We start from the raw sequence: 12,630 nt of genomic DNA on the forward strand, positions 1-12,630 counted from the left end.
ACAACCAAGTGATCACCAGTACTTGGTATAGGAACCATCCATGTGGATTGTGTACATGGATTAGCCCTGGAGATAGAAGAAGGAATCAGATACAAAGTAGGTTTAATGACCATTAATGAACACTTTAGAAATAATACCACAAATTCTAAAGCCTACCCAGGAGCAGACTGTGGTTCAGATCACCATCCAGTAATAGCTACCATCAAAACACAATTAAAGAAACTGAAACGTGGAAAAAAGAGAAAGAAGTATATGTTGGGAGAACTTAAAAAAGATAGCATACTTAAGCAACAATTCAAGACAGCTGTAGAAGAACACCAGGTCACTCGTCTGAGTGCTGCTGGTACCATGTAACCCAGTACTACCTGTCGCATGGTCGGGTGGTCGGCGACTAAACCGGCTCCCCCTCCAGGCTTGCCTGATGAGGAGGGTGACTAGACACCCTGCAGGATGAAAAACGAGACCTGTCAAAGGGTGGATGAACCCTCTTGTAGGGTCAACGGCCATCTAGCAAACACGTGCCGTGAAGCACGGAAAGGGCATCCCTTGCATCGAAGCTTGGTCTGGCCATTCACTTCAACAGAACTTCCCCCAGCCGTCTTGGACCCACCATGCTGCTGGATCCGGGAGGGGATGTCCAGAGGGTGGGTCTGGACCTGTGCAACCCCCTACTCACCTAATCTCCACTCATGCACACGCTGTTCCTTTCTGAGGAGTGGGGTACCACCCCACTAACTGACTGAAAGGAACCATCATCATCCTATGGGATGGATGGCCAGAGAGAGAGAGAGAGAGAGAGAAGAACACCTCAACGAAAATGAAACAACATCTATTTGGGATGGATTTAAGTATGCTATACAGCAATCAGCAGAGGAGATAATCCCAGTGCAAGAAATCCAACACACCAACAAGGGGTAGATAACCAAAGAAATTCTAGATCTGATGGAACAAAGAAGGATAGTGAAGAATAATGTACAATAAAGAGAACTCGACAGACAGACCAGACAATTGTGCAATATTGCAAAGGAAGAATGGCTGACTCAAAAATGCAATGAAGTAGAGGCCATATTAACAACAGCAAAGAAATGCACAAGAAAATTAAGGAAATTACTGGAATTAAGAAAACCTCCTCCACAGGATGCATAAGATCCAGATAAAGTATGTGAGAGGTGGATTCAGTATATGGAGCAGCTGTTTGAGGATAATAGAGGGGAACCCCCAGATATTAAACACCCTAATTCTGACCTACCTATTACCAAAGAAGAAATAACTAAAGCAATGAAAAGCATGAAACATGGTAAAGCCACTGGACCTGATGAAATTTCAGTGGAAATGATATAAGCCCGAGAAGATCTGGGCAAAGGTATTCTTTTTGAACTGTTTAATGTCGTATATGAGTCTGCTGTATTCTCTGGTGATTTCTTGAAGTCAGTACTTATAACACTGCCAAAAATTCCTGGAACTATTGACTGCAAAAATTATAGAACAATCAGTCTTATGAGTCACATAATAAAGATTTTGTTGAGAATTGTTCTGAGTAGAATTAAAAACAAATTAAGACCAGAAACTTCTAAGCTGCAATATGGGTTTATTGAAGATAGAGGAAATAGGAATGGAATTTTCAAACTACGAATACTTTCAGAAAGGGCAATTGAATATCAAAATGATGCCTTTTTATGTTTTATTGATTTCACTAAAGCATTCAACAAAGTGCAACATGAAAAATTATTTCAAATTCTCACTAAACTAAACATTGACGGAAGGGACCAACAACTGCTTCAAAATTTATATTGGAGCCAAACGGTGGTGACAAAGATTAACGATAATATAAGCAGTTGGACTAAGATTCAAAGAGGAGTTAGACAAGAATGCGTTGCCTCGCTGGAATTATTTAATATCTATAGTGAAATGATTCTCAGAGAAATAAAAGACCTAGATAGGAGATGTTAACATCAGCAATATAAGATATGCAGACGATACCACCCTAACAGCAAGTGCTGCAGAAGACCTACAAATCCTCCTTGGCAAAGTAGTATAAACAAGTACAGATTTTGGTCTAACCATCAACTGTAAAAAAACCAAATGTATGGTAATATCAAAACAGCAGGGTACTCCCAACTGCCAATTGTACATCATTAACCAAGAGGTTGAACAAAAGACCAGCTTTAATTACCTTGGTAGCTTTATATCACAAGATGCTAGAAGTAAAGTAGAAATAAAAAGAATTGCCATTGCCAAAACCAAATTCCAAAAAATGAACTTACACTTCCTCCCTTACCACCATTCAGGGCCCCAGACAGTCCTTCCAGGTGAGGCGACACTTCACCTGTGAGTCGGCTGGGGTGATATACTGCATCTGGTGCTCCCGATGTGGCCTTCTATATATTGGCGAGACCCGACGCAGACTGGGAGACCGCTTTGCTGAACACCTATGCTCTGTCCGCCAGAGAAAGCAGGATCTCCCAGTGGCCACACATTTTAATTCCACATCCCATTCCCATTCTGACATGTCTATCCACGCCCTCCTCTACTGTAAAGATGAAACCACACTCAGGTTGGAGGAACAACACCTTATATTCCGTCTGGGTAGCCTCCAACCATGAACATTGACTTCTCTAACTTCGGCTAATGCCCCACCTCCCCCTCATACCCCATCCGTTATTTATTTATATACACACATTCTTTCTCTCACTCTCCTTTTTCTCCCGCTGTCCCTCTGACTATACCCCTTGCCCATCCTCTGGGTTCCATCCCCCCCCCCCGTCTTTCTCCCTGGGCCTCCCATCCCATGATCCTCTTGTATCCCCTTTGCCAATCACCTGTCCAGCTCTTGGCTCCATCCCTCCCCCTCCTGTCTTCTCCTATCATTTTGGATCTCCCCCTCCCCCTCCTCTTACTAACTCTTCCTTCAGTTAGTCCTGACGAAGGGTCTCGGCCCGAAACATCGACTGTACCTCTTCCTACAGATGCTACCTGGCCTGCTGCGTTCACCAGCAACTTTGATGTGTGTTGCTCCAAAATATGAAACCCATATTTACCGACAGACACATTCCTATGACAACAAGGCTTAGGCTACTAAAATGTTACATCTGGTCAATCTTGCTGTATGCTTCCGAAACATAGACTATAACACCAGAACTCCAAAGAAACTTAGAAGCAACAGAAATGTGGTTTCTTAGAAGAATGCTGAAAATATCATATAGAGATAGGGTAACGTGCCCATACAAAAAGGTCAAGGTTGAACAAGTTAGGTCTTTATTCTTTGGAGTGTAGAAGGTTGAGGTGTTTAAAATTATGAGGGGGATTGATAGAATTGATGTGGATAGGCTTTTTCCATTGAGAGTGGGGGAGATTCAAACAAGAGGACATGAGTTGACAGTTAAAGGGCAAAAGTTTAGGGGTAACGTGAGGGGAAACTTCTTTACTCAGAGAGTGGTAGCTGTGTGGAACAAGTTTCCAGCAGAAGTGGTTGAAGCAGGTTCGATGTTGTCGTTTAAAGTTAAATTGGATAGACAGGAAAGGAATGGAGGGTTATGGGCTGAGTGCAGGTCAGTGGGACTAGGTGAGAGTAAGAGTTTGGCACGGACTAGGAGGGCTGAGATGGCCTGTTTCCGTGCTGTAATTGTTATATGGTTATATTTTTAATGAGAACATTAAATGAGAGGAAACTTAAATTCCTGGGCCAGGTCATCAGAAAGGGAGAAATAGAATGCCTGGGAAATGCGGAAGAGGAAGGCAAAGAAGAAAATATATGGACACTGTGAAAGAACTAACAGATCTAAGTGTGAGAGATGTCATTGACGCTGCAAGGGATCGTTCAATGTGGAGAGCCATGGTCGCCCAAGCGTGTAACGTGCAAGGCACATGAAGAAGAAGAAGTTCCATAAAACTTTTGCACAGAACTATATTTGTGATAATATTTTGTTTTTTGTGCTGTGTGTGGTATGTATATTGTTGGTACACCGTGGTCTGGAGGAATGTTCTTTCATTAGATTGTACTCTGTTTATGTACAGATAACAAACTTGAACTTGTAGAGGAGAGGTCTGTGGAACTACGTTTGTTGGTGTCATTGAACTGCAGACACTTTTGTCAAATCTGGGCTTTTGTTTTGCTAGGAGGAGCAAGAATGCACCGTACCTGCCCACAGCTCAATAAGGTCACCTACTTCAGCTCAGTCCCGACCAGCCCCTGCGGTCTACAGCTGCCCACATGACTATCTCAGCCACGTGCCTGGAAAACTGAGTGAGTACCACCGTGTGGGTGGAGTCTTTGCCATGTGTCTCTCTTAGAGCTGACAGTCGTATTCTTAAACTCTACGTATTTGAATCTGATTCTCTCTACGAATTCCCAGTGCCGTATCTGACCCAATATTCCCTTCCCCTAACATACACACAGAGCATTTTTGTGCAGTTATGGGAAGTGAGTAGCACTGACTTATTCCTCAATGCTGAGAGACCTTGAACAGGTGGAGGTAAGCTGCCTCCTCGGACTTCTTGTGTAGAAGACATTTGCACGGTGCTTTTGGAATGAGAGTTCTGACACTGAGATTGGTGAAGATGAAGGTTGGTGAAGTGTGTGTGTGTGTGTGTGTGTGAAAGATGTAGGAGGGTCCATGAAGCTGATGGCGTTCCTGTGCATTGCTGCCTTACTTGCTTGTGCAGGTCTCACAGGTGTGCCAGGTGCTCCCAGGTTAATACTGAAATGGCTGTTTTGCAGCCTGTAGAAGATGCCACCGCACAAGTCACAGGGATGGAGAGCGTCCAAAGTGGAGGGCCGGATGCCAATCATGTGGACTGCCTCAACCCGTCTGATGTTGAGTTCTTGAACAGCAAGCAAGTGAGGGGTACTCCATTGCAATCCTGCCTTGCAGATGGTGACAAGGATCTGGAAGGTTAAAGTGGAAGTCCTAACACTTGGTATTCGCCCTCTGAACTCCTGTTATGGTCAGTTTCAGAATCAGGTATAATTATCACTTACGTTCAGAAATCTGTTTTTTGCAGCAGCAGTACAGTGCAAGTTATAAAAAAATGTAAATTAGAATTTTGAATAAATAAATAAACAGTGCGAAAGACAAATAAGGTTGTTTTTGTGAGTTCGCGGACCATTCAGAGATCTGATGGTGGAAGGGAAGAAGCTGTTCCTGAATTGTTGAGCATTTGTCTGCGGGCTCCTGCACCTCCTCCCTGACAATAGTGATGAGAGAAGGGCATGTCCTGGTCGGTGAGCATTCTCAATGGTAGATGTTGCTTTGTTGAGGAACCACCTTTTGAAGGTTTTCTCGATGCTGGAGAGGCTCGTGCCCATGATGGAGATGCCTGAGTTTACTCCTCAAATCTCCCCTCAATTTTCTGCATTCCCAGAAGTAAAGTCCTAACCTATTTAATCTTTCCTTTTAATTCAAGTCCTCCAGACCCATCCTTGTAAATTTTTCCTGCACTCTTTCAACCTTATTTATGTCTTTTCTGTGGGTAGGTGACCAAAACTGCACACAATACTCCAAATTAGGCCTCACCAATGTCTTGTACAATGTCAATATAATATCCCTTCTCCTGTACTCAGTATTTTGAAGGTCAATGTGCCGAAAGCTTTCTTTATGACCCTATCCACCAGTGACACCATTTTCAATGAATTTTGGACCTGTATTCCCATTTCCCTTTGTTCTACTGCCCTCCTCAGTGCCCTACTATTCACTGTGTAAGACCTATCCTGCTTGGTTCTACTGCAGTGCAACACCTCGCACTTGTCTGCATTAAATTCCATCTGCCTTGTTTCAGCTGGTCCAGATTCCGCTGTGAACCATAATAGTCTGCCTTGCTGTCCATGACACCCGCTATCTTGGTGTCATCTGAAAATTTGCTGATCCAGTTAACCACATTATCATCCAGATTGTTGATATAGATGACAACCAACAATAGTTGCGGCACTCTACTAGTCACAGGCCTCCAGTCAGAGGGGCAATCATCTGCTACCACTCTCTGGCTTCTCCCATCAAGCCAATGTCAAAACCATTTTACTACCTCATCTTGAATGCTGAGTGACTGAATCTTCTTGACCAACTTCCCATGTGGAACCTTGTCAAAAGCCTTACTAAAGCCCACATAGACAACACCCACTACCTTGCCTTCATCAACTTTCCTGGCAACTTTCTCGAGAAACTTTATAAAATTGGTTGGACACAACCAACCACACAGAAAGCCAAGATGACTATCCCTAATCAGTCCATGTCTATCCAAATACTCATCTATCTGGACTCATAGAATACCTTCCAATAACTTTCCCAGTACTGATGTTAGGCTCACCAGCCTACAATATCCTGGTTTATTTTTAGATCCTTTCTTAAACCCTGAACAACAATAGCTATCCTCCAGTCCTCTGGCACCTCACCTATCACTAAGGCTGATTGAAATATCTCTGCTAGGTCTCCTGAAATTTCTGCACTTGCCTCTCACAGGGTCTGAGGGAACACCTTGTCAGGCCCTGGGAATTTTATCCACCTGATTTGCCTCAAGATAGCTTGTCCTCTGTAATCTGGATAGAATCCATGAAGTTGATGCCATTTTGCCTCACTTCTATAGACTCTGTGTCTGTCTCGTGTGTTTGCAAAATATGCATTTAAGGTTTCCCCCATCTCTTTTGGCTCCATGCATAGAATCCCTTTGGATTTTCCTTCATCTTGTCAGCTAAGGCAACCTCATGCCTCCTGATTGCTGTCTTTAGCATTCCTTTGCATCTCTCGTACTCCATTTGCACTTCATTTTTTCCAACCTGCCTATACCTGCAATGCACCTCTTTTTGTTTCTTACAGGGCCTCAATATCTCTAGAAAACCAAGGTTCCCTACACTTGTTATCTTTTCCTTTTATTCTGACAGGCATATACAAGCCTTATACTCTCAGAATTTCACTTTTGAAGGCCTCCCTCTTACTAAGTACAACTTTGTGAGAAAATAGCCTGACCCAATCCACACTTTGCCAGATCCTTTCCGACAGCATCAAATTTGGCCCTTTTCAATTTAGTATCTCAACCCGCAAACCAGACATACCTTTTTTTGCATCTTTACATTGAAGCCAATGGCATTCTGGTCACTAGATGCAAAGCTTTCCTCTGCCTAAACTTCTGTCACCTGTTTTGAGGTCTATCCACAGAGTCTCAATGTTTAGGTCGGGGGACTGTGAGGGCCATAGCAAAACCTTCAGCTTGCGCCTCAATTACTCGTAGAGGGAAGAGTGAATTCAATTAAATACCAGCAAATTCTGGAAGCAAACATCACACCGTCTGTAAAAAAGCTGACAATGAAAAGAGGATGGCTTCTACAACAGGATAATGATCCTAAACACACCTCAAAATCCACAATGGACTATCTCAAGAGGCGCAAGCTGAAGGTTTTGCCATGGCCCTCACAGTCCCCCAACCTAAACATCATCGAAAATCTGTGGATAGACCTCAAAAGAGTAGTGCATGTAAAACATCCCAAGAATCTCACAGAACTAGAAGACTTTTGCAAGGAAGAATAGGTGAAAATCCCCCAAACAAGAATTGAAAGATTCTTAGCTGGCTACAGAAAGCGTTTACAAGCTGTGATACTTGCCAAAAGGGGTGTTACTAAGTACTGCCATGCAGGTTCCCAAACTTTTGCTTCGGGCCCTTTTCCTTTTTTGTTATTTTGAAACGTAAAAGATGGAAATAAAAAAAGTTATCTTGCTTAAAATATTAAAGAAATGTGTCATCTTTAACTTTATGCCTTTTGGAAATCAGTTCATCTTTTACTCGCTTAGCTATTCACAGTAACAGAAATTTTGATCAGGGGTGCCCAAACTTTTACGTACCACTGTATATGTACTTTGATAATAAAATTTACTTTGAACTTTAAATAAAATATTGCTCGATGGAAATATCTTGGGCTCCATGTTCTGGAATGTGAGTGTCACCTGCCCAAGGCTGAGCGTGATGTGGATGGCTCATTTTGGAAGATTGAGAGTGTGCAGGCAAAGAGGGGAGGTCAGAATCAGGCTCACTGTCACTGTGATAACGAGTGTTGTTTACAGATATAGAAAAGTACAGCACAGAAACAGGCCCTTCAGCCCATCTTGTCCATGCTGAACCATTTAAACAGCCTGCTCCCATCAATCTGCACACCCCTGCCATCCAAACTTCTCTTAAATGTTGAAATCGAACTCACATTCACCACTTGTGCTAGCTGCTCATTCCACACACTCACAACCCCCTGAGTGAAGAAGTTTCCCTTCATGTTCCCCTTAATTCACCTTTCATCCTTAACTCATGACCTCTAGTTATAGTCCCAACCAAACTCAGGGGAAAAAGCTTGCTTTCATTTACTCTACCTATGCCCCTCCTAATTTGTATACCTCTATCAAATCTCCTCTCAATCTTTTACATTCCGAGGAATAAAGTTCTAACCTATTCAATCTTGCCTTATAACTCAGGTCGTCTGGACCTGGCAATATCCTTGTAAATTTTCATTGTACTCCTTCCACCTTACTTACATCTTTCCTGTAGGTAGGTCACCAAAACTACACACAATATTCCATGTTAGGCCTCATCGATGTCTTATACAACTTCAACATAACATCCCATCTCCTGTACTCAATACTTTGATTTATGAAGGCCAATGTGCCAAAAGCTTTCTTTACAACCCTGTCTACCTGTGACACCATTTTCAACAAATTATGAATCTATTCCATTCACTATGTGAGACCTACCCTGGTTGGTCCTACTGAAGTGCAACACTTGCACTTGCCTGCATTAAATTCCATCTGCTATTTTTCGGCCTATTTTTCCAGCTGGTCTAAATCCCTCTACAAGCCATGATAGTCCTCCTCACTGTCCACCACACCCCCAGTCTTGGTGTCATCTGCAAATCTGCTGATCCAGTTAACCACATGATCATCCAGATCATTGATATAGATGACAAACAACAACAGACCCAACACCAATCCCTGCGACACTCCATTAGTCACAGGCCTCCAGTCAGAGAGGCAACCATCTACTACCACTCTCTGGCTTCTCCCACAAAGCCAATGTCTAATCCAATTTACAAATTCATCTTGAATGCTGAGTGACTGAACCTTCTGGACCAAACACCCATGTGGAATATTGTCAAATGTGCTGCTAAAGCCACTGCCTTTCATTCATAAACTTTCCTGGTAACTTCCTCGAAAAACTCTTATTATAGGTTAGACACGACCTACCATGCATGAAGCTTTGCAGGCTATCCTTAATCAGTCCGCATCTATTTAAATACACATAGTTCTGGTCCCTTAGAATATTATTTTTTTTTATTATTTTACATAGGGCAATAACTTCCATATAATTACATTCCATATAAATACCTTCCAAAAATTTTCCCACTGCTGATGTCATCCTGTAACTTACTGCTTTCTGCTTAGAGCTTTTCTTAAACAGCAGAACAACATTGGCTAGCCTCCAATCCTGTGGTATCTCACCTGTCACTAAGGATGATTTAAATATCTCTGCAAGGACTCCGGCAATTTCTGCACTTGCCTTCCTCAGGGTCTGAGCAAAAACACCTTCTCAGGCTCTTTGGAATTATCCACCCTAATTTGCCTCCTCCTCCGTCATCTGTTTAGGGTCCATGTAGTTGATGCTACTTTGCCTTGCTTCTATAGACTCTGTGTTCATCTCCTGAGTAAATACAGATGCAAAAAATTCACAAAAAATTCCCATCTCTTTTGGTCCTATGCATGGGTTACCATTCTGATCTTCCAGAGGACCAATGTTGTCCCTGGCAATCCTTTTGCTCTTAACATATCTGTAGATTCTCCTTCACTTTTTCTACTAGGGAAGCTTCATGCCTTCTTTTAGCACCCCCCGGATTTCTTTTTCAGACTTTGTATGAATTCTTAACAACATCTGTCTCCACTATCTGTTCTGCCACTCTGGTTCCCATCCCCCTGCAACTCAGGTTTAAACCCCAACGTGCAGCACCAGCAAACCTTCCCACACTAGGATTGTAGTCCCTCTACAGTTCAGGGGCAAACCGTCCCTTCTGTACAGGTCCTGCCTTTCCTGGAAGAAAGCCTGATGATCCAAAAATCTTATGACCTCCCTCCTACACCAACTCCTTGCTACCCCTGCCATGTGTTAAACTGTATGATCTTCATATTTCCGGTCTCACTTGCACGTGGCAGGGGTAGCAATGCTGAGATCACAACCCTGGAGTTCCTGCCCTCTAAATTAGCACCTAACTCCCTGAACTTACTATGCAGAACCTCATCACTCCTCCTACCCATGTCTTTGGACCATGACCTATGGCTGTTCACCTTCCCACTTAAAATGCTGAGGAGTCGATCTGAAGTGCCCTGGATCCTGGCACACGGGAGGCAACATACCATCAGGGAACCCAGTTTCCAGTGTCCTGCACCTTTGGTGTAAGTATCTCTCTCTGTCCTATCACCCCCTCAGCCTCCCGAACGATCCGGCGTTCATCCTGTTCCAGCTCCAACTCCTTAACGCAGATTGTTACAAACTTCAGCTGGATACACTTTTCGCATTTGTGGTCATCAGGGGCACTGGAGGTTTCCCTGCCTTCTGACATCCCACAAGATTCCACTATCTTGCCTGGCATCTCTACTGTTCTAACTGAGCATATATAAAGACAGAAGAATAATAAACTATTGGAGGGGAGGGGGAATCTCTACCTACAGCTTTTTTGCCTTCTCATTGAAGCCTCTCCTTGCTGAGGCCTCAAATAGCTAAAGGCTAGAACATCTCCACTCTAAATCTGACCACTCCCACAAAGGCCGCTCCACTTGCCACTGCCTTGCTTTAATTTGTCCTTGCCAATTAAAGCACCGAACCTGAGTGAGCTGCATCTTTTCAGCCTTCTGATCTCTGATTGGCCACTGCTCAGTGCTCCAAGCTGCCTTTTCTACTCAGTCGACGAACCCTGAGTGAGCCGCATCTTCTCAGGTTTCTGATCGAAGAGGGAGATCAGAATTGGGCTCACGGTGACTGCAGTGAAATATGTTGTTCTGTCGAGTGCAGGCATGACAAATGACCATAAGTTACAATAAAAGATAAATAAATCATGCAAAAGAGGAATAGTGAGGTCGTGAGACCATAGAGATACAGTAGGAGCAGAATTGGGCCATTCGGCCCATTGAGTCTGCTCCAACATTCCATCATGGCTGATTTATTATCCCTTTCGACTTCATTCTCCTGCCTTCTTTCCGTAACCTTTGACGCTCTGACTAATCAAGAACCTATCAACCTCCGCTTTAAATGTACCCAAGGACTTGCCTCCATAGCCGTCTGTGGCAATGAATTCCACAGATTCACCACCTCTGACTAAAGAAATTCCTCCTCATCTCTGGTCTAAAGGGACATCCTTCTACTTTGAGCCTGTGTTCTCTCGTCCTAAACTCCTGCAATAGAACAAACATCCTCTCCACATCCACTCTATCTGGGCCTTTCAATATCGATAGGTCTCAATGAAATTCACTCCCCGGCCCCCTCCCCCCACCAACCATTCTTCTAAACTCAGCTAGTACAGGCCCAAAGCCAACAAATCATCCTTATATGTTAACCCTTTCATTCCCGTGATCCTCCTCTGGACCCTCTCCAATGTCAGCACATCTTTTCTTAGATAAGGGCCCAAAACCGCTCACAGTACTCCGAGTGTGGTGTGACTAAGGCAGCAGACTTTCACCGTGCATTCAGTGTAGCAAATGAAGCTGGTGGATTGGTGAATGCAAGGTACATGTGGTGACCACAGAGCCCTGGCTGGGCACTGACTACCTCCAGGTGGTAGGTATTTGAGGAAGATAATGTGTGAGAGAGAGGCTTCTGTAATGTAAGAAAACAGGAAAGGAGCGCAGAGAATTGAGTTGTGAAAATAGAGCTTCTTTTCCCTGAAGATGATATGGTGGTGTCAGTGTAAAAGAGGGAAGGAGAAGAATTTCTGACGCATTTGGAAGAACTTCTCTCTCGATACTTTTTAACCCTAGCACAGGAGTGTGCCTTGACACCCGTTTCCAGGAATGAGGTGAGTCATGTGTCGTCATGGGACATAATTAAGGAAACATTTACTGACATGGTGACAGTTTGGTGATGAAAAAACATTTAATAAAGATTCAACATAACCTTGTTAGAATTGTGCATTATGCATCTATTTAAACAGCCATTCAGTGTTCTCTGTGCATGAGCCCAATGCACTGTGTTTCAGTCTGTACACTCTGTGGCCACATTAACAGGTTCACCTGTACACCTGCTCATTAATGCAAATATCTAATCAGCCAATAATGTGGTGGCAACTTGATGCATAAAAAGCTTGCAGACGTGGTCAAGAGATTCAGTTGTTGTTCAGACCAAACATCAGAATGGGTAAGAAATGTGATTGAAGTGACTTTGACAATTGGTGCCAGATGGAGTGGTTTGAGTATCTCAGAAACTGTTGATCTCCTGGGATTTTCTCACACAGCAGTCTCTAGAGTTTACAGAGAATGGTGCAAAAAACAAACAAGAACATGTAGTAAGCGGCAGCTCTGTGGGTGAAAACGCCTTGCTAATGAGTAAAATCAGCGGAGAATGGCCAGACTGGTTCAAGCTGACAGGAGTGTGACAGCAACTCAAGTAACCACATGTTATAAC

At 43.4% G+C, this 12,630-nt stretch overlaps 1 protein-coding gene across 5 annotated transcripts in view; it reads left to right on the top strand.

The window, feature by feature from the left end:
* Positions 1-12,630, top strand: part of etv7 (ETS variant transcription factor 7) — an 81,384-nt gene that overhangs the window by 12,194 nt on the left and 56,560 nt on the right. For 3 of the 5 annotated variants that reach the window (XR_011885396.1, XR_011885394.1, XM_072253289.1), the window contains exon 2: positions 4,117-4,243. Coding sequence is in view for 1 of the 5 variants with exons in the window: in XM_072253289.1 (XP_072109390.1) it covers positions 4,117-4,243 (127 nt within the window). In the remaining 4 variants the exon portion in view is untranslated. Of the gene's footprint in view, positions 1-4,116; positions 4,244-4,717; positions 4,962-12,630 lie in introns of those variants that run through there. The other 2 variants (XR_011885395.1, XR_011885397.1) reach the window with 2 other exon arrangements.

Source organism: Mobula birostris, chromosome 3 (assembly GCF_030028105.1).
Source record: "Mobula birostris isolate sMobBir1 chromosome 3, sMobBir1.hap1, whole genome shotgun sequence".
Classification (NCBI taxonomy): Eukaryota; Metazoa; Chordata; class Chondrichthyes; order Myliobatiformes; family Myliobatidae; genus Mobula; species Mobula birostris.